Source organism: Cyclopterus lumpus, chromosome 5, assembly GCF_009769545.1.
Source record: "Cyclopterus lumpus isolate fCycLum1 chromosome 5, fCycLum1.pri, whole genome shotgun sequence".
In the NCBI taxonomy this organism is placed as follows: Eukaryota; Metazoa; Chordata; class Actinopteri; order Perciformes; family Cyclopteridae; genus Cyclopterus; species Cyclopterus lumpus.
The window spans coordinates 11831776-11858015 of NC_046970.1; the positions used below are offsets into that span (position 1 = coordinate 11831776).

The 26240-nt window shown below is 37.7% G+C and overlaps 5 protein-coding genes across 6 annotated transcripts; 3 read left to right on the plus strand and 2 right to left on the minus strand.

Annotated features, from left to right (window-relative positions):
• The first annotated feature begins 2819 nt into the window (after positions 1-2819).
• LOC117730971 (translocon-associated protein subunit alpha-like) lies at positions 2820-7437 on the plus strand. The gene is made up of 9 exons (XM_034533059.1): positions 2820-2981; positions 3881-3999; positions 4091-4184; positions 4319-4446; positions 4728-4862; positions 5293-5369; positions 5982-6060; positions 6304-6397; positions 6528-7437. Exons 1-9 carry the CDS (start codon positions 2912-2914, stop codon positions 6590-6592), a joined length of 861 nt encoding a protein of 286 aa, XP_034388950.1. The 5' UTR covers positions 2820-2911; the 3' UTR covers positions 6593-7437.
• Positions 7438-8533: 1096 nt separating this feature from the next.
• Positions 8534-10362, plus strand: LOC117730464 (neuritin-like). The gene is made up of 3 exons (XM_034532188.1): positions 8534-8585; positions 9214-9364; positions 10128-10362. Exons 1-3 carry the CDS (start codon positions 8534-8536, stop codon positions 10360-10362), a joined length of 438 nt encoding a protein of 145 aa, XP_034388079.1.
• A 3835-nt stretch (positions 10363-14197) lies between these two features.
• sys1 (SYS1 golgi trafficking protein) lies at positions 14198-17595 on the minus strand. The gene is made up of 4 exons (XM_034533069.1): positions 17464-17595; positions 16153-16407; positions 15990-16057; positions 14198-15706 (listed from the first exon to the last, which is right to left on the minus strand). Exons 2-4 carry the CDS (start codon positions 16312-16314, stop codon positions 15466-15468), a joined length of 471 nt encoding a protein of 156 aa, XP_034388960.1. The 5' UTR covers positions 16315-16407; positions 17464-17595; the 3' UTR covers positions 14198-15465.
• A 2896-nt stretch (positions 17596-20491) lies between these two features.
• On the plus strand, positions 20492-24684 carry LOC117730964 (bile acid-CoA:amino acid N-acyltransferase-like). The gene is made up of 11 exons (XM_034533049.1): positions 20492-20599; positions 21401-21610; positions 22093-22192; positions 22591-22781; positions 22867-23042; positions 23168-23284; positions 23377-23462; positions 23714-23807; positions 23937-24017; positions 24291-24426; positions 24577-24684. Exons 1-11 carry the CDS (start codon positions 20545-20547, stop codon positions 24675-24677), a joined length of 1347 nt encoding a protein of 448 aa, XP_034388940.1. The 5' UTR covers positions 20492-20544; the 3' UTR covers positions 24678-24684.
• Positions 24685-24955: 271 nt separating this feature from the next.
• Positions 24956-25885, minus strand: LOC117730976 (protein S100-B-like). Of its 2 annotated transcripts, XM_034533073.1 has the most exons (3): positions 25846-25885; positions 25526-25669; positions 24956-25108 (listed from the first exon to the last, which is right to left on the minus strand). In XM_034533073.1, the coding sequence occupies exons 1-3, from the start codon at positions 25849-25851 to the stop codon at positions 24956-24958; spliced, it is 303 nt and encodes a 100-aa protein (XP_034388964.1). In that variant the 5' UTR covers positions 25852-25885. The 2 variants fall into 2 exon arrangements, with proteins under 2 accessions (XP_034388964.1, XP_034388963.1); XM_034533072.1 differs by lacking the exon at positions 25846-25885 and having other exon boundaries at positions 25526-25759.
• Between the last annotated feature and the right edge of the window lie 355 nt (positions 25886-26240).

A 26240-nucleotide genomic window follows, 5' to 3' on the forward strand; every position in this document is an offset into this window, starting at 1 on the left:
AGAAGTGGTATAAGACTCAGTTCTTCAAAAAGAAAATGGACTGAGATCTATCTAGTTTCTACACAAGCAAATGTTACCATGCTACCTAACTAGTCTCTGTAGTATCAATGTTTCATAAAATGTTCTTAATGCAGCTGAATGCGGCATATGCCATTGATGACCTTCAAATCCCTTACAACAAGAATGATCGTGGTAACATATTACATTGGATGACATTTTCTATATCTTCAATCAAGACTTACCACCTTGTTGTGTCTCATTGAAACGTCTTTCCATAGCAATAAAACTATAACCAAGGACGATTATCTCTGTCTCTCGCTCTCTTACTATACTGCAAATGTGATAAACAAGACTACAGCATCTGTTGCATGTTTATCCTCACATGGTGTGATGCATGCTCAAAGGAAGACACAGTTTTTGTTCAAAGGACTGTTAACACATAGCAGGATGTGTGCTTTTGCAGAAAACCACAATCTTTCTTTCGACACAAAATAACATCAAAGCAAGACGAAGTGAGACAGCGAACGTCTTTTGACAATAATAAGAAATATTATAGTTAAAACAAACAATGTTCACAGACATTACACTGCAAATTCGTTTTGGTTTCTTTGAGAAAGTAAATGCATAATATTTATCATTTTGTCATGTTTCATTATATTTTAAGATATTCCCCCCCTCTACATTCAAGGGAACAGGATAGATTTAAAGTAAATGGTGCATTAAGTCATCAACTCAGTACTGTTATCCGGGGTCTCGATATAAAGCTGTAAAGTCAGCCGTGAGTTGCCACGACAAAAATACACCAGTGACAATGACTAAGACTATGTGTGAAGAAAAATTCCATTATCAGCTTCATAAAACGTAAGTAAACCTCTCTCTGTTGCTGGACCTGCTAAACATGGGCTGCAGCCAGCAAACACAGACTTTATATTAGTGAAACAACTGAGATCTTATAGGAGATAGGAGAATTTAGGAGATAGTTTTGATCATATTGTGGATATAATGTTTACATGGACCACAGTTAAAACTTGTTGTGCAGCTCTGTGTACGCCTGATTGAGGATAAACCAAAATGTCTTGACTTTATACTTTACCGTCACCTGATGACCACTGCAAGGTGACTTAAGATACATACATGGCAGCGAATGTCACACAGGTTGTAGCCACAAACACACAAGCCACCGCTGATTTACACCTGGTTTCAATAAAGACTTGTCTTTGAAGAATGAATTAGAATAACATAATTTTACTATTTTGCTGTTGTTTCCAATTTCTCTCTCTCTCTCTCTCTCTCTCTCTCTCTCTCTATACATATATATATATATATATATATATATATATATATATATATATATATATATATATTTCTTACATGCACACTGCACCCTTTTCCACATTTGATGTGAATGTTAGTTCAGTGAAATGGAGACTCAGACCTGACACATCCTCCAGCTGGTCCCCAGGTCTGTTTTCACACATCCCACTCGCCAACACTGGATGACTGGTTTCCTGTAAGGTGCATGAGCTACTTTAGGTCAAGCCATGTCCATTTTCATAATATGATACAAAGCCAGGGTATATAATCTAAACTGAAAAATATGCCCCAGGGGGATATTGATCCTACGTATGATAACAACAGGATCAATAAGATGATCAGAAAGTCTGGTTCAGTGGATGGCCTTACCCCTGACTCACTAGAGATTACTGAAAAGAAAACAATGACCAATTTAAAAACAATTGTTTCTTTTGAAGGCCATCCATTACACTGTGTTGTTAATGGACTCAGGAGCTAATTTAGTGAGCGACTCAGGATGCCTCAGTGTTCTACTGAATGACCCAGAAGGCCTTCTGTTCCAGCAGCAGTTGGATACGAAGTCAACACAAACTCAGACAAATCAGAGACTATATCATTAGTTCTGAAGCAGACTAGAAAAGGAGTGCAATGACATTAAGGTTTTATCTTTACACTGACCTTACTGTACGGTTTATTGTAGCCTATCTAAGAATACCTAATGTCATAGCAATTAATGGCAATAGGCTCATGGTCTCAAGGTATTTTTTTGAACTGTACATGTTGTTCACATTTTGTACATAAATGTTATAGAAATCAGTCTTGTACTCAACATGTTAAGTAAAAGTATGACAGTGTTATCACCAAAATGCATTTAAAGAGCTTTATGGCAGTCAAAGTATTCATTAAGAAGCAGAGTAAACCCTAAGTATATTATTGTATTGCATTATATTACTGATGCACTAACATGTAAAAAGTATTGAATATCTATGGCTATTCAAGAGAGAGAGACATTGTACTTTTTTGTACAAACTCAACTTTATTCTACAACAATTCATCTTTCATCATTTTTGGGATGCAATATATGCATCTACATTCATATTAAGTAGAAGTATAATGGAAGTACACATAAACACCACAGGATATAAAGTGACAAAATAAAATGTGAAAAATAAAGACAACTAGCTAAATAAAAGTGATTTGTTGTTTTAATTAAGAGAATATAATGCTGCACTACAAGCTTACCCTTAATAAAACTAGTGTTGCAATTAATTTGAACCTATTGCACTGACAAGCGCAGAAAAAGCAAAATATGCAAAAGTCAACAATCATCATAATTTGATAAAAAATTGAAGTCTATGACCGAGTAACTTAAGTTAACACAACTGACGTTTGCACAATATTGTTTGAAAGCAAAAATATGAGAGAGTTACATGTCACATGTTTGACACTGAATGTAAAACGCAACCCACTGGAGATTTAAAAAAAGAAAAGGCCCTCCCAGCCGTCACATACCTAGGAGGCGGGTCTACGTCCTCTTGTCCCGCCTCCTGCTCGGCTGCTGCCCTCTCCTTTTCTGAACGCTGATGTGTTGCTAACTTCTGCCTCTATCTCTGACAAAATGTTCAATTTCGGATCAAAATTGCTGCTGCTGCTTCTCCTGGCCTTCCCCTGCGGATTAATATCAATCGGTGAGTCATATGCTTCGATTGAAGCCGACGGTTCATCTCGTCTCCTCAGTTCGGCAACAGTAAAAAAAGTTATTACAGACTCACACATACGTGGCATAGTCACGCAACGGTTCACAAGCAGCTTCAAGTCTTCACTACCGCGTTACTAACCTCAATGTACAGACATTGTATCAGCACGTTTATTCATAGTAACAACAGCGGTGTATCTCGTTTAAAATTTAAACGAGATACACCATTGTGAGCATGAGGTGATTTTTAGACTTTTTAGACAAAAACAAGCGTCTGAAAATCCTTGTGGATGTAACAACAGTTAACGACTCGCTCTTGCTGGGACACGTCATCATAGATAAGATGGTAACTCACTGCATGTTTGTTGGTGTCTCGAAGCTTTTTTCTCCCGCTGATTTCCATTTAAATGGGGACTTTTATTGTTCTGCTGTTTATTTTAAACTGGCAACAAAGTGGTGTGTCTGTCGAAAGGGAACATTAATCAAAATGTATCAATAGTTACATTCGACGTTAGACCCAGCCAGTCACTTTACATTGCATTGTAATGGTTGTGTACGCCACTAGCAGGTCAATCCATGCAGCATCACTTTAACACGTAATATTCTTTGATTGGTTTGCTAAATGGCCTTACTGGTGTATAGTATTCCAGTTATAAGATATTGGGCGATATTGTAATTTTTTCAGAAGAGCAAAATTATAATTTGTTCTCATGTTTTTCACAGCCAGGCTTTGGCTGATATTGTATTCACACACACAAAAAGTGATGTGAAATAGAATTCATCGGTAATGAGATGAGACGATACTCAAAATCCTGGACAATATAATATTTGACACATTGTCATGGTCAAACCATAACTCATATATATCGTTGTGTCTTCGGCCCCATGCAGGCCAAGTCTCTGCAGACTCAGACTCTGCTGAGGACATTGCTGAGGACCCAGATGCTGCAGTAGATGAGGAGGAAGATGAAGAAGAGGTGCTCGTTGAGCAGGATCAGATGCAACCCTTGGTATGTATGTTTGCATTATGCAGCTGTATAGCCAACCATAGATTTACATGCTTGTCATCAAGAGACGATGTCATGCGATGTTCCTCCTCAGGAAGGAGAAGGAGAAGACTTGGATGAAGCTGCTGATAAACTGATATCTTCTCACCCTGATGTCGACACAACCATCATCTTTACGACAGGAGAAGGTGGGCTCACATCTTTTTTTTCAGGTTTTCATCCAGTTAACTCTATTTATGTTGTTTTCCTTCATCTTATAACGTACTTTTTTTTGCTTTTAATTCTTTTACATTATATCTATTTGTATTTATAACTAATTTAGAGTTTCCTGCCGATGAAATTGTGAGGTTCCTGGTGGGTTTCACCAACAAGGGAAGTCAGGATTTCACCGTCCAGTCATTGGAGGCCTCCTTCCGTTACCCCCAAGACTTCCAGTTCTACATCCAGAATGTAAGAAAAAACCCACAGGCAAATGTGCAACAACTTTTATACTTTATGTGAAGTTAGATAGATAAAATGTGATCACTTGCTGATTTTTAACTTTTTAATTTTTAGATGATAACAAAGTTTTTGGGGATTAGAATGTATAAGGGTATGTTAAAAAAATATTCTGAACAATATATAGGTTAATAGAATACTTGCATGTGATAAATAAAACCCTTACAATTTATTTTTTACTTGAAGTAGAATACAAGACTTTTTTTTATTGCAGCATGTGTGTTTTTGTGTAGTTCACAGCCTTGCCTCTGAGCACTGTGGTGCAGCCCCTGACTCAGGCCTCCTTTGAGTACTCCTTCATCCCAGCTCAGCCCATGGCGGGTCGCCCATTTGGTCTCGTTATCCTCCTCAACTATCTTGACACTGAGGTAAAAAGGTTTTTCATTATTTATTTCTAAAAAATATATTTGTGGTGGTGATGCTTGGTCTGTTCAGGTTGACATTTTAGAGAAAAGATGTAGTGTGATGTCAAACGCAGGAAGGTTTTTCACAGCCCGTCTCAAATTTGATGATTCATTAAAACTAATACCTGAATAAGTCATTGTCAGCAAAGCAGTTAGTCTTTTATGTTCATAAAACAGCTATATTATTTTGTATAATTGGGATGACTGGTGGCTCCTCAAGGTCATTATTTTCTGCCTGCTTAGCGTTGACGTTGTTTCCATGCTATTAATCAATGATGTGGCAGATGCTAAGTCATATTGATTTTCAGATTTTTAAAGTGTAGCTCTAAAAAGGAAAGTTCTTGAAAGTTCACTTTGAGTTTACGCTTGCTGGTTTACATTTTTTTTTCTCTAGGGAAACGTGTTTCAGACTGCCATCTACAACCAGACTGTCACCATCATCGAGCTAGAAGAGGGAATGGACGGAGAAACGTAAGACTATCTTCTACCATGCTCTATCACGTACATTCTTGTTAATGAAAAAGAGGATAAAGTTTTCACTGCAAAAAATGTAATGAAGACTTTATGCTATAAAGTAGCACTAAAAGGACTGAATCAGTAAGTTGACATATTCAACCAATTTCTGCATCTCAGGTTTATGTAAATTATGTGCATATCGAGTTATTTTGCCACCTATTTTTGAAATGTCCCTTACATACAGCTCTCTAAGGCTGAACAACACCAGCCTTCCCAGAGTATTGCAGCACCTGGAAGAACCTGTAAAAAAGGAGGTGTAAAACTGGCACAAAGAGATTAGTTGTCAGAATTGTGCTGCTGCTGCAAGAGGCAGAAACTGTTACCAGCAAATTATTCAAGAGAAGCTATGTGTTTTGCATCCTAAAATCTCAAAACCAATCAGAAAATGGTTCAGTGCAATAAATTAAACTGCTTTTCAGTCAAACTCTACATGGCGTCTTCAGTCAGTCAATAGTTGTGCATCACTTATAGAGTAGGGCATGCAAAAACACCATGTACTTGAGTAATTCTTCCGTTCACTAATGAAAAAAATAAATATAATTTTCCTTTTTCTTTTTCTTTCTGCAGAATGTTCTTGTACATCTTCCTGGTTGGACTGGTGGTCCTGATGCTCTTTGGGGTGTACCAAGTCCTGGAGACGAGGACGGTATGGGTTTGTCTTTTATCAGCTCCTTTTATTCTTCATGTTACATGATGTACTTGGGATGAGTAATTTCCAGTTTTACCAATGCAAATGTAATTTCCTGTGTACAAAGTCAATGGTAGTAATGGAATATAGGGCACATTAACAAGGGGGTTTCCTTAGACAGGGAGACATTGAAAAAGATATTGAAGCAGGCTCATGGATAAAATGGTTTTAAAATTAGACATGTTGTCTTTCAACTTGCAGAAAAAGAGAATCTCGGCAAAAATAGAAAAGGGCACTGGTGGAATGAACGATGTGGACATCAGCTGGCTTCCTCAGGAGACTCTCAATATCATGAGTATGTTCAGTTTCATCCTCAACTTTTTCAATGACAGATAAAACAGACAAGTGATTTGTTTGCTCGCATTACTGTTACGCTCTGTGAAAATGCAGCAACACAAATCTGATCTTTGCATCCTGTCTTACAGACAAGGCTTCCCCGAAAGCATCTCCACGGAAACGGACCAATAGGGCAGCTGGAGCAGATCAATAAAACTGTCCATTTCCATCCATCTGTGCATCATGCTTTCAAAGCACATTTCCTCGCCGTGGTAACCCGATATCCATTTACAATGGATCAACATTTCCAACCGAGCAGCGTGTTTCAGATGTTTGTGTGGATCTCGTCCTGCTGGAACAACGACCAGAGAGCATCCTGGACTCTACTGCTCTGATGAGAGCAAGGCCATTTAGACACTAACATGACTGAACTAGTCCACTTTGAAAGGGACTTTTTTTATATCAGTATGTGAAAGGTGATTAAAAAATGAAGTCATTCAACTTTTTGTGAACAAACAAAGCAATTGTGGTACAAACTGCCCCAAAAAGACAGCAAAATAAATCAACCTGCTGGCTTTATAAATGCTGTCAAGTCATAATTTAATTACTTTTTGTTTCGGAGATATGTTAACTGCATTTATAGGCTTTAAATCATTCCTTTTTCATTTGTTGAATGAGGTAAATCCCCCACTTCTCAACTATGTAAACACCATTGTGCCTTTCTGCAGTGTCATGCAAAGAAAAAGTAGACGCAATTGATTAAATGGTTTTCCACTGATAGCCCTCTGCTTTTATCATCCAGTCACATATAGCATGAGGTTTCTAAAAGTAAATAAATGTTTTTCAGAGGAGCAATGGCAGCTGCAATTGCAACATTATTAAACATGGTTCTCTTGAGGTTTCTGCAGGTTAGTTTACCTGTTGTATTTCACTGTGTTGTAATGTAACTTCTCCTTGGTTGAGCATTCCAAACTACTAAGTGCCATTGGTGCAATTTCTCCCATTTCTTTTGGGAGAAAATTGTGTTTTCAAACACAATAAAAGGGTGAACAAAGTATATATTTTGTCCCATTATGATCACTTCCTAATTATTATACTGTTTTCTTTTGCATTCTCTCAAAGTTTGTGGTGTGTGCAATCAAGAGTACATATTCAGTAAAATGTGGATGGTGTCACTCAAGGAATTTTGAAAGGAAATGACATGCAGGGTTGCAACTAACGATTATTTTTATAATCAAATAAATGTTTGAGACAACAAAACTTCCAAAACAATTAAAACTGGCCCAACACAATTTCCTGGAGCGCAATGTCATCAAATCCAACCAACAGTCCAAAGATGTTTAATTTGTTAAGGAAAAGAAAAACATTCTCCCGTTTAACAATCTGAAATCCTCATATTTTTGCTTTTAAAATGATTCCAACGTTAACTAATCTATTAATGGATTAATTGTTGCCGCTCTGATTTTTGGTTTTATCATTTACATATATAAACACATTTAATCATTTATCTCTATATTCCCCATGCAACCTGTCCTATATTCCTTATGCTTATATAATAAAGGGATACATACTTTTAAACTCAAAATAATAGTCTAGTAAATCTGTTTACCCCTTTAATTAGTAAGCCTACGAAATTACATACTGCTTCCTAACATTAAATTAAAATCACCCAATATTTGCATTGTGGTGTGGACAGGACAGCATCCGATTTGAACTTGAAACACACAGACTATATATAATACACTTGTAATATAAGGCAGATGTGTACTGTAAGAGTAAAGACGAGCTTCGACATTGACATAACATCAGATATTATCTATAAAGTACGAGTTAGTGTCGTAACAAGCAGGGGCATCCTGAGATGCATCCTGTTTTCGGTGGTTTTTCCTCGGGGAGGTGAGAGCTGTCCGGTGCTGAGGGGGGAGATGAGCTCAGCGCGCGCCGGGGGGCAGGTAACGTCAGCAGTCGGCCAGAGCTAGGAAAGACTGTACACACCCACCAAGTATTTAACACCGCCTAATCACGGATACACACCGACACACATTAATAATGGGCAGATAATCGGTTCTGTGTGACTCAGCAGCGCTTTTTTCTTACGATTCACGAGTGCTTCGGCAGCATCCCGCGCCCTCCGCTCGACTTGAAATGGGATGATATGGGATTTTTCATGTCGACGAAGATCGGAGGGATTCTTACGTTAGCCTTGGGTAAGATATGTCAAGCTGCTCCTCCGGTTTTATTTAGACTGCGAGCCACTTTGGATGGTTTGACACAGGGAACTACCTTACACATTTTCTTTCCTTGCATCAGAAATGTCACACCATGACTGTAATCTTTATTTATCTCCATCAGCGGTGCGTGATGGTTATGAGAGCTGCACCGTGGCCAACCGCTTGTAGCCTACACCCATCGACAATAAAACCCAGTGTCTATACTTATAGGTTATAGTGTGCTATTGGCCAGGCAAGATCCGAAAAACAATTTTTTTTTAAATGGTGCTTATTTTGCATTGTTCTCTTGAACAATATTGCATTTTGTGGAAGGAATGTAAGAGATGCAATATTCAGAATTGTTATGGTAACAAAGAGTTCAGATGACAGGATTGGAAAAAGGTATGTAAAAAAAACGCGTCAATATATTTATGAAACAAAATCAAACAGAAATTTAATGAAATATTGTGTATTTGTGAAAAAAAAAAGTTGCATGATCATTAATAGTATTTTAAGTGGGCAAATGGTAGAGAAAGATATACCAGACTGAGGCTTTTCCACAAGGAGTAAATTACCCAATTAGAAATAAATATCATCTAAGCCATTACCTGTGTGTGTTTTGCAGTATTCTTGTCCCTGGTGGTGTCAGGAGATGCAGATGTGAACTGTGAGAACATGTATAAGGACTTTTCTGATTGTGTCCTGGTGCTGGGAAAGAGCATGGACAACTATCAGGAGAACGTGACCAGCGAGAGGGGAGTGGCAGCCGTGTGCAGGTGATAATAACTTTATTATTGAGTGAGTGTGTGAACAGCATGCAGCACCCACCTGTGCACATGGGACATCCCCAATGGAATTGGTATGTTTTAACAGTTGTGTAAACAGATAAAGTCACTTTTAACAAGAGAAGTTGAGAACTGAAAGACAAAGCTGTTGAGATGGCCGGTAGTGAAAACCTTCAGTAAAACATGATTATTGAGAATATACAGTATGTGTGATTAAACTGTATTTCAGTTAAACAAGTATGAAATAGTGTATCATACAGTGAATGAAGACAGACAGGTAGGAAGTGTGCATCTATTGGTAAAATGCTGGAGAGAAAAAGAGAAGATGCCATGATCTCAGAGGGAGAATAGAGAAATGAATGGTGCTGAGACACTGAGCCATTGTACTAAATAATTGATGACTTAGCTGCAGCAGTAATGAATTTCCGGGGATGTTTTTTGTCATTGTTACTGCATGCACTCTAACCCCTGCACAATATATTAAAGACAAAGATGTACACATACGCCTTCTGTTGAAAATGGCCCTCTTGCAAATATCATCTGCGATATTGTTTCACTCTCTGGTGCAGTTGCCATGGTAATTAAAGATCAGTTTGACTTACTTGAAGCCACCATAACCGTCTGAGTGATAGATTACTGGCAAGCAAATTAGTCCACGACAGCCAGTGCACATCTGCATGCCGCCATAGCCAGGATGAAACCTTGAGTGAACGCAGACGCAGTGTTGATCTGGTGATGCTTTTCTTTGCCACAGCCACTGGGAAGCTTTCCACACATGTGCCCTCACAGCGCTGTCCGACTGTCAAGAGGAAGTCAGCTCCATCTGGGAGACTCTGAGGCATGACGCCACGAAGATGCACTTCCAGGGAAGTCTGTTCGACCTGTGCAGCCCCAGCTCCTCGCCACGCAAAAGTTCATCTCTTGCTGCCCTTACCCTGCCCCTGATAGGTGTGTTGATCATGACTGGGCCCAACTGGTTCCCCTTATAATTCGGGCGGGGGTGGAGGTGAGGAGATGGAAGGGGCGATGACGAGAGCCTCAAATTCCTGAGTTCAGTGTCCTGAGTTCAAACTTAAAGCCAAGGATTTAAGAGGGATGAGTGATTGAATAATAAGGATTATTTTGACTCAGAGCCACCTGGGTCTGTGGCTAGCCAATCAATATTTGCTGTCATGAATAATGCTTGAAATCTCCTCAAATATTCAGCTTGATCCTCCCTTATGTCTAGAAACTGATAGGGTACTGTAGTTGAGAAAACTACATTTCAGCCAACTAATCAGTCCAGGCAGACTAAAGCAAACAAGCCAAGTATTCAAGGGATTTCAGAAACAAACAGCATCAACATTGTGATCACCAGTACAATCTAATGCAATGAATACTATATTTATAAACATTATCATGTTCCGTTTTTTATGAGGAAATTTTTTTTAAGCAGTATTTGAGGAGTTGTTTTGGTTTTCATTATATTCTAAGACAGCAAGGTGTTAATGTGTGCCCACTCCATGTATTGTATGTGTTTGGAATAGTTGAAGGAATAGTTCTACATTTTGGGAGTTGGCTGAGCATAATCTATACCACTCTCATGTCCGTACACTAAATATAAAGTTATTGCCAGAAGCAAGTTAGCTTGGCTTAACACACGGCTGCCGTGGCTGCTCCTGACTGAGAAATAGTTTGACACGTCACTCCCTGTGAAACCGCAACTTGTACCTTTTTACACTTTTGTACGGATTAACAAATAAAATGTTAATTAGTGAGCTTTAGGCATGACCAGAGAGGGGCCTTGGTTACCTTTGGATCCGTTTCCTCCAGTTTCCTTGTCCTTTAGCCAAGCCAAGTTAATGGGCTATTGGCTAAAGTTTTACATATTGTACAGATATGAGAGTGGTATATATTGTCACAGCTAGTACTCGACAAGAAAGCAAATTTAAGCAATTTAATCAGTGAGTTTGTATAAATCCAGCCAAGCCATTGTGATAAGCTGTCACATTGCAAGAAAACATTTAAAGGAGCACTTCACCAAAAATAACAACAATGTCTTAGCAAATTTGATCTCAGTCATTACGGAACAATTTGAATATGTTATCAACTTATTGATCAGTGAAAGGCCCAAACCTAAATACAGAACCAGACAATAATCTGACTTAATTACACTAAAGCTAGCAATTAAATAACGTTCAGATGTATAATAGGTGAAATGCCCCTTTAACCGGTTTCCACGTGTAGTAAATGTTTGTGTAAGTGACAATCAAGCCACTTGTATAACACTTTTCCCCTCCAACACTTCCCCCCATTGTGGTTGATGTTGCACGGCTGTTATAAAGACACCAAAACCCGTCATCTTGACACAACCTCACACGTTCACTTGCTCCTCTTTGCCTCAGCCCACATTTTGGTTCAGTCTTATGATTGATCAAACGTTTCACCTGTTAATGTTTATGTAAAAAAGGAAATCTTAATTGTGAATGTTCAGTGTTGTTTCATTAATACCTGCTCCACTTTGTGTGAAAATGCTCACTTTTAATTAGCACGATATTACTAAAACGTTACTTTAAAGACCTCTCAGTACCGAATGAACACAGTAGTTCATACATTTTGCTGATAGACAGCACAGGGGTGGATTATATCACAGAGATTTTCAAAGAAAAACATAATTAATTTCACTTTTAAACAACTATAGTAAATCTAAAGCAAAACCTTATTTTTGTAAAGAAAAAAATATTACAATTTATGATCGAACCATTAATGCATTGCATACTTATGATATCAAACAAAACAGATTAACTATGCTGCTCAATTTATCTGTTTCATGCTTTTAATCAATCTTATTTCGAGAAATCCAGGCTTGATTTTAAGGTTCAAAAGCCGCCAAAAATGTCTGAAGTGTTAAAAGTTTTTTTACAACATATCTGGCATCATTCTCACCTATTTGACACATTAGGCCACAAGCCATGTGAAATATTACTAATTATAGTGGTTGTTTATTCACTATGAACCAGATTTAGGTTACATTTTCTTCAGAGAATCTGGTGTTTTCTGTACTGATACTGCGTTCATCTAGATTTAGAGCAAACTGAAAATTAATCAGTGAAAGCATTGATTTGTATTGTTGATTTTTTCAAAACGGTGTCCTATTGCATATTTTCTTTGTTTCTGATGGTCCTCATAGGCATTATCTCTTGAGTCCCAAATGCATGATCATTTTAGTGACAGTGCTTCAGAATAATTAACATTATGTTGATTTCACCTTTGATCTGTGCATGAAGTTAGGCTATAGTTCCTCTAAGTGTCAGCATCCTTTTTTGCAGATTCCTCACCCACCCACCTCCACCTCTCTTAGCATGTTTGTTCTAGTTGTTTCTATTTATTTCATGCTGGCATTATTTCATACATTGTGTGTCTGGTGGTGAGAATACAAAAACAGTTGTGATGTCCTCAACGCATGAGCAATATGTAAGATCACTTCTTAAAGAGAGGACTCTTATCCCTTTGTATGTCATTGAAAAAAGCATGAAAAGGATTGTGGTATCAGAAGCATTATATCATAAGAAATTAACCCTAATGACAGTTTAAACATGGAAAGAACTTCTGAATGTAAAAGCAAGTTCTATATCAATGTTTTTGTCAGTATACTGATAGAAAAGCACCCTATTTACAAGACTTATTAAGCAATATATGGCAAAGTAATGTGTTTGTAATAATAAAGCGCCAACGTTTAACACGTACAGTGTGTGTGTGTGTGTGTCTGCACATTCTGCAAAATATTGGATAGCAAAGATCTAGAAACACAAATGGATAAAATAGTAAAGCCTTTAATCGATTGAGTAAGTCTTCTGCTGTACGATTCTCTTACTACAGAGTTTGTTTTTAGCCCTCCCTGAAGCAAAGTGTTGGTAATGAGGATCGCGACCAGTAGTTTTACTCGTTAGTACTTCTCCCATCTGCTTCTTTCCACCTGGATACTTCCAAAATAGACAGTTTGAGAAATTGAAGGATCTGGGCCTGGGGTGGAACACTTCCAGAGAACCAAAGGACCTATCTTTGATGTCTGAAGCATAATGGCCAATTATTTTGATCACCTACAGTTTCCTGACTAAGATGTACAAGCATCCATATGAACTGGTAGTGTTTTATTAAACAATATATGCACAGAAGTACTTGAAACATAATTCCTTGATGTTGGTGCCAACACCCTATATTTAAATCTTCAAAGAGAAAAAATAAGTGCACCTTTTCTTTGATGTTTCTGCACTAGAAACAAGCCAGAAATTGTAATTACACTAACAGGTCCGTCTCTCAAGTTATTTGTATTTAAACACTTTATAAATACAAAAGTTTATGTTAAAGAATACAAAGGTGGTGTTGCATGTGGAAACTTTTAGAGCATTAGTTGCAAAAAATAATAAAATAGTAGGGGACACTGGATTAGAAAGTGTTGTCATGGGTTTGAACATAACAGGACGTACGCTTATTTGCTGTCCTTGGATCAGAAGATTGTTAACACTCTCATGTTTGTGCAAATATGAAGCTACAGCCAGCCACCATAAAGACTGTAGCCTGGCACTGAAAGTAAAGAAATGTGCCTATACCAGCACTTTCACTGATCAATCATTAACACTTTACATCTTGTTTAATCTGTAAAGTTTTGATTGCAACAAGACTCCAGGATATCGCAGCCCTAAGCAAAGAAATTGTTTAGCACAAAACCTCTGTAAAAGCACATCATGCCATTTTTAGACTTGAGTATTAATCGAGATGTAACATGTTAATTAGTGAGCTTAATGCTTAAAGCTTGGGTTTAATGTATTTACTTTTAGAAACAGATATGAGTGTGGTATAATTGATATTCTCATCTAACTCACCAAGAAAGGGAATAAGTGAATTTCTCATAATGTCCAACTCTTGTACAGCTTTTAAATATCAATCTTTGCCAAAAAAGTCCACACTATCAAAGCTGCAGAGATTTGATCTGACATTTAGCACGCAAAATAAAAATATATTGCAGTATACGCTACAGGACATGGTACTCTAATAATCGGCAGTCAATTTAGACGGTATTTTAAAAGCCATCGTAAAATGAGAAGTGTTCCAGAAACCATTAGTGCTGCACATTTCAGTACTTATCATATCACATCCCCCACAGAAACACAGACAGTCTGCTGTCAGAACGCAGCTGGTGGCTGACAAACTGTCCCCAAAGTGGCCCCCATGTCTGCATAATAAATCATGACATAAAGAGATGGAGACAAACAATGCAAGCTGTGTAATATGATGTACAAGCTTGACAAGGAAAGCAGAAACTGAGCATTGTCTGCTAAATTAATCAAGAACATTAAAAAAAGCCTGATTTTATACTTCTGACTAATATAATGTCTTGAGATTTTGAAGCAGAAAACGTTTTCCTACATTTTGATTTACACTGAGTCATACAACTTTAGCATACCGGTTTGAACACTGAACTTGTTCCCCAACAATAGGTAACTTGCACATTGACATTTCTAAAGTGCAGTGACTGTAACATTTACATTTTAAAACCCAAATATCCTATAACATCATGATCACGTTTTTTTTGTCAGCCCGGCCAGCTTGTAATTATACCAACAAAAAGGAAATGGCAAAAATGTTGTTGCTGTTCTGCTGCTTTATAAAACAGTTTGCATTTTTCTGATGTTTCAATTTATCATTTGAAGATGTGCACACATCAGAAAGAAATATCGTAAATCTAAAAATGAGGAAATGAGATGTCCATGCTGACATAATTAAAATTAACACAAAAGTGCAATTACTTAAAATAAAATGTATAGTCATAAGGTTCAAAGAACGGTGTAAATTGACATCTACTTTTCTAAGCATTAAAGCATGTATATTTTGCTTCAGAGCTAACACTCTCCAACATTTAGCGTCAGTTATGAATAATAAATAGATCAGTTCATCTGGTTTATCACTTGAAGAGAAGATGGATGACAATCCAACATCCACGCTGATAGAGGTTCACGCTCCAGTTCTTTTGAAAGCAGTGGAAAAAACCTTCTCCGAGTGAGTTCCTCAGGAGTTAACCTTCCACAGATTTTCAACGTGGTATCGACAAAATTTCACAGGTTAGATTTGGGTCCACTATTGACTGGAATAGCCCTGAGCTCAGTCCGCATGCACAAGTACTCTCCGATTACAGCCATCAACGCCATGCAGGCTACATTGACGAGCCACCATGACAGGGCAGATGGAAGATGAGCATTATAGATCCAGCAGCCAATCATATGGAAGAAGTGCACAGTCACTGTGAAGTCCAGGCACTGTTTCCCCCGACGGATAAAGAACCACAGACCGAGGGCGCTGCAGGACAAATGACAGAAAAGTTATGATCTAGGCCATGCTCATTTATGTTTCAGTTTTGTGTGAATACAAAAATGCCTCTGCAAAGTTGTAAATGTTGAAGTCTTTCCATATACCGAATCTAAAGAAATTGTCAATTTTATTTGTATGTAAATAAATATATTTTTTAGTATCAAAACCTTTAATTGTGCAGTTGTGAATACATCTTTCATGCTATTTAATCAAGAGCTGCTTGAACAACAGCATTTTAGGTGTTACAGCTAAATAATAAGAGATGACTTACCATGTAAGAGAGTTCAAGATGAATGCCATCATTGAGAGCCTGCCCTGCATCGTTGCAAAACCAAGGACCTTCCAAAGCAGACCAAAGAATGAAATACAATTTGAGAGTCTACAAATGTGCCACAAAGATACATCACACAGCTGGCAGAGATCTTATAACTTACTTCATAGCTGAAGATCTGGTCCAGTGACCGACTAGTTTGCACCAGACTGTCCACTCCAGCTAACCAAAGGCCCAAGAAGCTGTAGTAGATGCACTGCATCAACACAATCTGACTCACAATGAGAACCGGGTCCCAGATGTAGCTACGGAAATGACTGGCCATTGCAGACAGACTACACGTACAGATGTATTACGGTGTGGCCCCAACTGTTACCAGCTGGGCCATCTAGTTTGACCTCAAAAGAGAGCTCAAAATCTGAAACACAAAAAGGTCAAATGTGATGAAATATATTATGTAATAAAATATATTATTCAATTCAGTAATTCAAACTCAAGACATAAAAACTCATGTCTTGAGTTTTTAATGTTAGACCAAGAGCTTTATTAAGCGGAAGTAGGACAATTACTGGAGCATCATCGTTATTTCAGTAAGAATACAGCCAACTACACTGCTGTAAAGTACCTATAGTATAGCAGATGGAATAAGAAGTATAAGCTTAAATCTGGGTTTGGAAAACACCCGGAAAGTGAAGAGCTGGACCTCACAATGAGCTCTACTGTAAAATGGCAGTCCAATGAAATACCCTCTATAAGCTCATAATTACTGTGTGGCATTTGGTGTGTGCATTACATGTGAATAGTTTAAGCAGTACAAACAGTCCTTAATTACCTTACAAAATCTTCGACTAACTACTAACAACAGGTCAGGCATGTAATCAACCCAATCGTGTCCCTTTTCATCTTTTCTATCAAATGTAAACATTGTATACTGCTAAAACTTAATTCATATGAAAAGATAAACAACAGATCATCTGTAAATAATCAACTAAAGAATATGAGTTAATGCAAAATTCCGCCTGTGTATGAGAGCATCTGCCCATGGTTTACCTGCATGTGAGATAACATAATAGGAGTGAAGTATCCTTTCAATATCCAATAAATACCTTGAGTAAACCTCCACTGGTGTGTATATCCAGCCTTGACTGTGTCACCTAGTTAGCTGTCACCTATCCTAGCTAACACAATGATTAGCAATGCTCATGTTCACTAATTACAGTCCGTTAACACCGTGTCTTAAATACTCAAAACACCCAGTGCCATTCATTTCATGAGACATAAAAACCAAGTTACCGCAGATATTTAAGGCTAAGTGTGTGTGTGTGTGTGTGTAAACAACAGCACCGCTGTAGTAATTAATCAAGGTTGTCTTCTTGTCTCAGGGTAACGTACAACACGATAACCAACAAGTTACCCTGTTTCCTTTAGGAGCTTAGCTAACTGTTTTACCAAACATAAGACATCTGATACCAACCTGAGCACTGGATTACAAAGGTTTAGCGTGCCGTATTAACGATAACCTCATCGGTTGCTTACTGTTTTCAAAACTTTACTGTTAAGGCCTAGTATCGATTGTAGCTTGTTAACAACACGGAAGTCACGGCGGTGGATCCGGAAAGAAAAATACATGCTAACATTTTCTTTTCAAAGTAAACCACCTTAGTCGTATTACTGAGACAATCGGTCCTGATATTCCCGCGAAATTCTTCTTCTGCTAACAACTGATAGATACATTCTAATAATTATTGTATGATAGCTACATTTAAGGTTACTGTGATGTACTCAATGTTTATTTTGTGTTTTTTATGCAAGCGAAACGTTTATTTTGAAATAGCTTTAGTTTTAGTTTCCGTAGAATGTAACGGCAAGTTAAAGTCGCCTATATAAAAACTCTTATAGTCTATTTATAATATGCAAATAAAGACATGAAATACAAGTAAAATAATAATACACATGTACGATATGAAGATAAACATAAGAGGGGGGCAATGTATTTATCGATTTTTATTAAATTGTATGCAGTGTAAAAAAAAGCTCCCAAGTGCATCATACATGTCTGGATGTAATCTAGATATTAAATCAATCTCATTCCGTACGTTCTATGTCATGACATGTGAGGATGAAGTAGAGGAAGCACTGACCACAAATTATGTTAACGCGTGATGCAGGGCATTTATTACATTTTGCGTGTTTATTACAAAATGCGATCAAATAGCATTGGTCTTCATTTGCAGCGGGTTGTGAGATCCACGGATTTACAAAGTAAATGCAGAATGCCGAAAATAAGCACAAATAATGAAATAACGTATAATAACTTAATCACGTCACATGTCCTTCTGGTCATACTACGACAAGTTTGTACAAATGTGCTTTGCATAAATGTGTTGACTGTGAAAAAAATACTCAGGGTACTTCCTTCTTCATTATCATGATGTGCAGTGTGACCAAATTCACATCACACATCAATTGTCTCCTGTTGGTTGTAAATTAAGTTTGTAAAAAAAAAATGTTTTGCATAATATCTATTGGGATACAAATTCCAATATAAATTCAGTTTGGTTGTGTCTCTATTAATCTTGTATTGGGGATGTGCTTGAATACATGGTCCTTGGTACAGATGCTGCCCTGTGTCTCAATGTCATGTTTAGTTGAATTGTCATTTTTTATTTGACTTTAATTTTGAGTTGTTTGTTTTTTGTCTCGTTGACTTTATACTGTTATTTGTTATTTAATGGATATGTACCATATGTCAATGTGTTTGTCCTTAAAAAAAGCTAAACAACAAACGAGACCACTGACCAACATTGAAGAGGATTGCTAAAAAAGCTACACATTCTCACTCAAGGTATTTCGGATGCATTAGTTAGTTTATTTTATATGGATCACAGTAGTATAATTGTAACATACACATGCACAAAGTCCAGATGATATACAGTGTTTGTAGTGAAACGCTAATTTTATATATAACACCTGTGCAGAAGAGGCTTTTCGAAGAGAATACAATAATATAATACAACATAATGTTAAAACTAAATCAAATGGAAATGAGATAGAAAAAGACAAGAGAAACATTCACAAAAATATGTTCACAAATATCCCAAATACACCCAAAAAAAAACTCCACAAGAAACACAATTGTCACGCTCTTGGGTTTTGTTTAGTTGGTTTCCTGCTTTATTCTGAATTTCCCTACCTCTTGTGTCCTGTGTTCACTTCACTTCCTGCCTTTGTATGTTTTCCCGCCTGTGTGATTGTCTGCCACGCCCCTGATTGAATCCTGTGTTTAATCATCTCCCCAGTTTATTTACACTAGGCTCGTTCGAGAAGAGCCAGTTCTGCGCAGAATCGATCGCCGGCGATCGGCGCACAATGCATGCCGGTTAGATTTGTGTCCGACTTGCTCCCGACTTGCTCTGACGTCATACACACGTGGTCAACGATACTCTCACTCTTAATGTATTATTATGTATTTAGAATCTGTAAATAAATAATTTATAGAGAAATAACAACTATCTTCACATATATGTATTTATATAAATGTGTAAATAAATATGACATCCACCAACTACAATATGGCCAATCGTGTGTCCTCAATCCCAAAAATAACATAGTTAAATAAATAAAAAGATATAAAAATTTAGAAAAGTAGATTTATTTTATTTTGGAAAATCCCATTTGCATGACTTCAACAGATTGAAAATGAATTTGGTCCATTTGTGAGATTACATATTAGATATCCCAAACGCTATTTAATATGCCCGTTAAGATGATTAGTTCTGTTAAATATATTTGTTGGAATACTGTGAAGTGAACTTAATCTCCAGACACATTTCAGACACATTTCAACTTCATTTATTACTGTATGATTCAGCTTTTTGATACTACTGCTGCTACTTCTTGGAACCACTGATACTTCTACTACAACCACTACTAAAACTTCAGCGGCTGACAACTACTACTCGTTAGTACTACAACATAAGTAGAGGGATCTCTTCTGCCTCAATTTCATCGGCGATCAAGAATGCAAACACTATTTCTTACGCCATAGTTATCAAAATTAGGTCTGTAAAATAGTACTAAACTAGTTCCAACTGTTTTTGTGACTTTCTGAACAATGACTTCCTGTGTGTTCTTTGAAGGCAGCTGAAAACTGTCGGACTTGATCGCAGTTTTGTGGCAACGCCCCCTTCAGCGGCCGCCTGCTCTCGTCTGGATTCCAGGCGAGGCGCAGCTTTAATGAACGAGCCTATTGTCTCAGTGTTGCCTTGCCTTGCCTTGCCTATAAACTGAAAAGAGGGTCCGTGTACGTTTTGTTCGTTTGTTTTATGGTTCATTCACATGTTTTCGGGCTTAGTCAGTCATGACGCAGCCTCTGTTTTCTATCACATTCCAAAGTATTATGCAGGACAAAGTTCAACGGAGGTCAATTTACCTTCGATCAGTTGTCGGGTTTAATATTTAACTATTCACCTCTGTCAACCTTATTTTATGACTATAGACATGACACGGAAGTATTTCACGACAACATTTCGACAACAAATGACTAGAAACGAAAATGAGACCATGCATTTGTGTACACAGGAACCTGGCATGTTTGCGTCGAGCTATGGGTAAGAATATTGATTTTATTGTAGTTTTATAGGTCATTGGAAAACATGGGTATGAAATGAGCAGTGAAATGTACTTTGACTTCGATTATAAAGTGCTTATACTGCAGGTCTTCAACTGCAGCTTTTGCATGACGGTCTGGTTGTAATGCATGTGACCACCTGAGACCAGTGTAAAATAATCTCAAAACATTTTCTAAAAATCCCTAATATATGTGTCCTCCGATAAACTAACGACCTGTCCAGGGTGTACCCTGCCTTCGCCCAATGTCAGCTGGGACCGGCTCCAGCCCCCGCGACCCTAAATAGGTTTGGATAGGATAAGCGTTTTGGATAATGTAGTGGTCTGTAAATTAATTTCTACTCGCTCCACCAAGCAGTCATCTTTACCATTTCTTTTTATGGTTGTTTGTAAATCAGGAGTTCAGAAACTTTTTGACGTGTGGAGCTCACATTTAAACATATTTAACATTCTTTCTATTCTCTCATGAACTACTGTACTCAGTGAAAACAACATGGCACGTGTCTCCTCATTAGCTATTGGCTAGTGAATTAGAAAGGGACTGATTTAATAGGGTTAGTGATTTGATTCCAAGGTCCTCCTGTCTACATTCCAATGTCAACTTGACTAGCTGAACCCGATTGTATGTGGATAAATGCTACATTTCATAAATGTTCAAACGTCTCCACATCAAGGTCTGTTGGATCTTTATCAGCCCTCTGATACTTGACACACATTAAAATATTGTCAGTAAAGTGTTGAAAATACATTCCTTTAATGGTTAATTTGTCTTCGGCCTGTAGGTGGAGTTCGGTGGGAGAGCAGCTTTCGAACAGCCCCCATGTTGACAGCCACTCCTCTTCGTGCCCTCATGGATGAACAGATCAGCATAATCGGGCGTTTCCTGACACCACAGTGTCCCGTCACAGTGTGTGCACAAATGCACAGTGATGATGGTGACCTGTGGGAGGCATTCGCCCACTATAATACAAATGCCGATGGCACTGTTAATTGTGAGTCACAATACAGTATATTCCCTGTTGGATTATATGTAATGCTTTTGTAATAATGTAATTACTACAAATGTAATGTATGTACTTGATACAATATCTGAAATAAAACACAATAGTCAGATTAAATAGATGTGAAGAAAGGGTTCAAATAAATGTTGGAAAACAGCATTATTAATGTAAGATTTAAACGTGTGACGTGTATTATTATGGTCCTGCCATTTTGTTTCTTTGCTGGTAGTTAACAAAACGTATACAGTTTCTCAAAATTAAAAGGAGATTTGAGCATTTAAAGAACAAATGAGCAATTCAGTGGAATAAAGTTTCAACTGTAAAGCTGTACAATGGTTGATGAAAGTTAACATTGAATCATCAGCAAGTTTACTTGTGTATCGTGGATGCAACTTTTAGAAATCAGATTATTTGAGCCATTTAGACTTTTATGCAGAGATCTTCTACACTCTGTTTCTTTGTCTCCTCAAAAGTGACCAGGGATCGTTCAGTCGGGGGTTCTTATTTGGGCTGTGAGCCGATGGGACTGTTCTGGGGACTGCAGCCAGCCCCTGGTTCAAGAGAAGGTTTGAGGCATGTGATGAAAACAAGCTCACTGACGGCTAAAGAAATAAATATCTGTGGCATTAAACCCACAGATGTTGGACATTTTGATTACTGGAGTGATTTCTGTTGTCTTTTACAATTGTAGTAAAGCCCAACAACTCTACATAAACCCCATCAATATTGGAGCGTCATGTTTGTTCAGGCAGGGCACAGTAGTCATTTTAAAGTCATCTTTTCCACATACCTTCCAATAATGCATGTCCACAATCTAACTCAATTAGTCAGTTCATATAAACAGACATGGTTTTCATTCATTCTACATTTGAACCTTTCCCCAGTTAAATAGCTGCTACAAATAATGACTGCTTCCCACAAATGTAACTCCCTACACTATTCACCCATCATAGTTTTCTTTTCTGTTTCAGGCTCAGGAAAAAAAATGTAGAGACTCCATATGTAATGCTCATGTCTTTACTGGAGGGCCACGTGTCACCCAGTGAGAAACAGAGCACCGAACTGGCTGCAGTCATTGCTGAGCGCTGGTACATGGCACCAGGTGTACGGAGAATAGAGATCCGCAAGGATGGAGTTGTGGGGACGTTGTTTTTACCGCCTGGTGAGCATAATATTTGATGAATTTACGCACAATGTTTTTAAGACTGCCGTGACTGTACAGCCCTTACTTTACTGATTTCCTGCAGGCCCAGGTCCATTTCCAGCTATGTTGGACCTGTGGGGAATGGGTGGAGGACTGATGGAGTACCGCTCAGCCCTTTTTGCGTCCAAGGGCTACGCTAGCTTTTCTCTTGCCTACTTCGGGCACAAAGATTTGTCTGGCCCTGAAAAAAGTGTCAATGTTGGTGATTCATATTTCAAAGTAAGATAAGATGCTTTATTTCCTGCTTTCTGCATCGTCTATATACGTCTAACTTTAAAATAGCTCCCATTTACTTTGATTATTTTGTCATTCTTTTGAAATATGGTATTTGTTTGTTTGGACAGTCGGCATACCACCTACTTCAAGATCATCGACAGGTCTCTGCAGACAGAATTGGGATCATAGGTCTCTCCTTTGGAGTTTACCTGAGTCTTAGAATTGCCATTCAGGCTGGTGTCAAAGTATGTCAGATAGTCTACATAGATAGCTATAAAATCACACTGTTTCTAGTGACTTCACATTTCCTTTCAACAATTAACGTTTTCTCCTCCAGCCATCGTGTTTGATTTGTATCAATGGCCCAGTAGGAAGCCTCATGAAACTCTCAGATTCAGATGGCATGACTGAACCCTTTGGAAGGTAATTAAAGATGCAATTTGTAGGATAATATTGTCTATGGCTCTGATCAGGGCTAGGATCAGGTGTAATACTTATGGCTATAGACTAAACTACGCATTTTAGTATTATAGATAAAGCAGGGAATTGTTAATTTAATTGTCTAACCGATTGAGATCTAGTAAAATAGCTTCAGAGGCAGAAAATGTGTATCCCAAAGGTTGTTTTCAACAATGACGGATTATTGTTATTTCTCTCTTAACTTGTCTTTTTAGTGACCAGAAACCTTGGGTGTATGATGATCAAGGCTGTGTGAGTTTCAGAAGCATCTCCTTGCCTGCAAACATTTGCCCTGAGAGAAAAGTGAAGGTGAAGATGTAACACTCCTGGATCCACCATAACCTACACTGTACACTCACAGGCTTACAAAATATAAAAACAATATGTATTTTGATAAGAGAACCTCTGCTCCAGAATGACATCTTGTGTTTTTTACAGATGGAGAACCTCGCCTGTCCATTAATGTACATAGTGGGTGAAGATGACCAAAATACTTCAAGTATCGAGAATGCAAACATGGTAGATGGTCTTATTTTACAGTAAAAAAAAAAAATATATATTTCAAATGATTGATGTTGGAAAGCATTTATGTTCTCCTTGATAAACAGAGGAGGTTTTGTTTGTTTGTTTTATGTGGTATTTGTTATTTGAGCAGTCTTGATCTTACACTCAAAAACACATTCACTTAAACTGTAAATGTATCAGCTGTGAGATTCACGTAAATACTCTCATTTACAGGCTCACCTTCAGGTTCTTGGTTGTTTGGCTTAGTGCTGTTTTATTTGTCATCAGATCGAAGAAACCCTGAGGGCTGCAGGTAAATCCCAGCTGCTCACCCTTTTGTCGTACCCCGGTGCCGGTCACCTGATTGAACCGCCTTACACACCAAATGCAAGACGGTCCCTGTGGAGCATAAAACCAAAAAAACGTGAGCCATATCCCAGAGCTGCATTTTTACTTCAGCCAAATCCTATTTAATGCTTGGTGTCGTTACCCTTTTAACTTTAGACTGGTCATTGTAAAATAGAAAATGTAACTAAATATTAGTACTCTTAATGCTGTTTTGTTTCTGCTGCAGTGTTCACTCTGTGGGGAGGTCAGCCCGCACCTCACGCTGCTGCACAGGAAGATGCATGGAAGAAAATCCTGGATTTTATGGAAAGTCATCTGAGATGGTGAATCTGTGGTATATATTGAGATAGAAAGTACTGGCTTATTTAGTCATGGCTTATGTATTGTCTGGTTTCAGGTGTGGTGACACAGAGTGCCATTATAGTAAATGTATGGTTCTTTGTGTTATTTTAATGTATGCAACAAACTTTTATCATACCAAACATGTAACAGAGAATCGTCATCTATTAGTAGTAGTATTATAGATCTTCTCAGACACCTAAAAAATATTCAGACCCTTTTCTGTGATCCTCAAATGTTTAATGAGTAATGAGTAGACATGCTAACTAATTATTACAGTTGTTTGGGATGAAGAGCTCGTGGCATGCTGAGGTAACCATGGCGATGAGGTTGATGAACTCTTTGAAGTCAATCTCCAGGTCTCCGTTCTGATCGAGGTCCGCAAAGAGCTCATCCAAAGTCTCATTCTCATGGATTTTCTGTTCAGCAGGAAAATTGAAAGACAGTGAAACATTTGGAGGCTATTTAAAATATTTAATAAAACAAAAAGTCTGTATCAACGCTAGTGACACCATGAGGTTAAAATGCTCATTGCACACCAGAAAACATATTTGCTGATTAGATTAACACTGTTTGGCCTGAAGGTTGTGATAAAGAAATATTGTTAGATAATCCTCTGGCAACATTCAAAATGGTAACGTGTGTGCATATTATGTTAGCTTTAAGCTCAACAAGGCTTATCAACAGGCTTATCTATAATACATCATTGATTTATAATTCATACGATAATCTGTTGAATAACTATAACTATAAATGCTTGTTTTCACAAACATACTGCAAATTGCTGATGAACATGCTATTTATTTTCTTCTAACACTTTTACTTCCATAACTCACCATGATGAAATTACTCATCTCATTGTTAATAAGCTCTTTAAGCTCTACTTTCTTCAGATTGCACTTGTGACTGGAGTATTTGTAGAAAACGTTGATTATAGTGACCATGCCACTCTCCAGGTCTGACATATTCTTCTTTGAGGCCTGCAACAAACAATTTAAATCACAATACAAAAGCATGTGTTTTACTCTCGGATTAGTATTTTGTGATAGAGATCAAACATGAAATACATTGTAACACGATGCATTCCCTTGACTTATTGTACTATGTTTTTATCATCTTGAACTATCTTTAAATGTAAAAAAATTAAAACACATACCGCCATCTGAAGAAACTCCTCTGTCTCTGTCTTGTAAGGATCCTACTGTAAATGGGACTGATGGCTTATCCAGCAGTGTGTCGACAGCCTCGCCCAGTTTACTGTTGACACTTAACTGAATTGATCGACCACGCAAAGGTTTCTCATCTGCTGTGCACTACGTAATGGACGACTAATGGAAATCTGTGGTCAGAGCTTTGACCAAAAAATATTTTCTCTTTAAATGAACCACTTGATGTAGTATATGAACAGCATAATGAGAGTATTTTCCCGTTTTCAATTTTGCATCTGCCACTTGTGGTCTGTTAAATGACACTGTTGAGTCTTCCCAACAATGTCCAGCTTAGGAACTGTACAGTTTGTTATAAAAACAACTGTATGCATTTCCATCACAC

Bases quoted from the DNA above. Each gene is read 5' to 3' on its own strand.
- LOC117730971 (XM_034533059.1), top strand. From the start codon at position 2,912: ATGTTCAATTTCGGATCAAAATTGCTGCTGCTGCTTCTCCTGGCCTTC. The intron at 2,982-3,880 runs GTGAGTCATATG...GGCCCCATGCAG, and splicing joins CTGCGGATTAATATCAATCG to GCCAAGTCTCTGCAGACTCA. The intron at 5,370-5,981 runs GTAAGACTATCT...TTCTTTCTGCAG, and splicing joins GAGGGAATGGACGGAGAAAC to AATGTTCTTGTACATCTTCC.
- LOC117730464 (XM_034532188.1), top strand. From the start codon at position 8,534: ATGGGATTTTTCATGTCGACGAAGATCGGAGGGATTCTTACGTTAGCC. The intron at 8,586-9,213 runs GTAAGATATGTC...TGTGTTTTGCAG, and splicing joins GATTCTTACGTTAGCCTTGG to TATTCTTGTCCCTGGTGGTG. The intron at 9,365-10,127 runs GTGATAATAACT...TCTTTGCCACAG, and splicing joins GGAGTGGCAGCCGTGTGCAG to CCACTGGGAAGCTTTCCACA.
- sys1 (XM_034533069.1), bottom strand. From the start codon at position 16,314: ATGGCCAGTCATTTCCGTAGCTACATCTGGGACCCGGTTCTCATTGTG. The intron at 16,058-16,152 runs GTAAGTTATAAG...CTGCTTTGGAAG, and splicing joins ACCAGATCTTCAGCTATGAA to GTCCTTGGTTTTGCAACGAT. The intron at 15,707-15,989 runs GTAAGTCATCTC...TTTGTCCTGCAG, and splicing joins ATCTTGAACTCTCTTACATG to CGCCCTCGGTCTGTGGTTCT.
- LOC117730964 (XM_034533049.1), top strand. From the start codon at position 20,545: ATGAGACCATGCATTTGTGTACACAGGAACCTGGCATGTTTGCGTCGA. The intron at 23,463-23,713 runs GTAATTAAAGAT...TTGTCTTTTTAG, and splicing joins ATGACTGAACCCTTTGGAAG to TGACCAGAAACCTTGGGTGT. The intron at 24,427-24,576 runs GTGAGCCATATC...TTTCTGCTGCAG, and splicing joins GAGCATAAAACCAAAAAAAC to TGTTCACTCTGTGGGGAGGT.
- LOC117730976 (XM_034533072.1), bottom strand. From the start codon at position 25,705: ATGCTTTTGTATTGTGATTTAAATTGTTTGTTGCAGGCCTCAAAGAAG. The intron at 25,109-25,525 runs GTGAGTTATGGA...CCTGCTGAACAG, and splicing joins AGATGAGTAATTTCATCATG to AAAATCCATGAGAATGAGAC.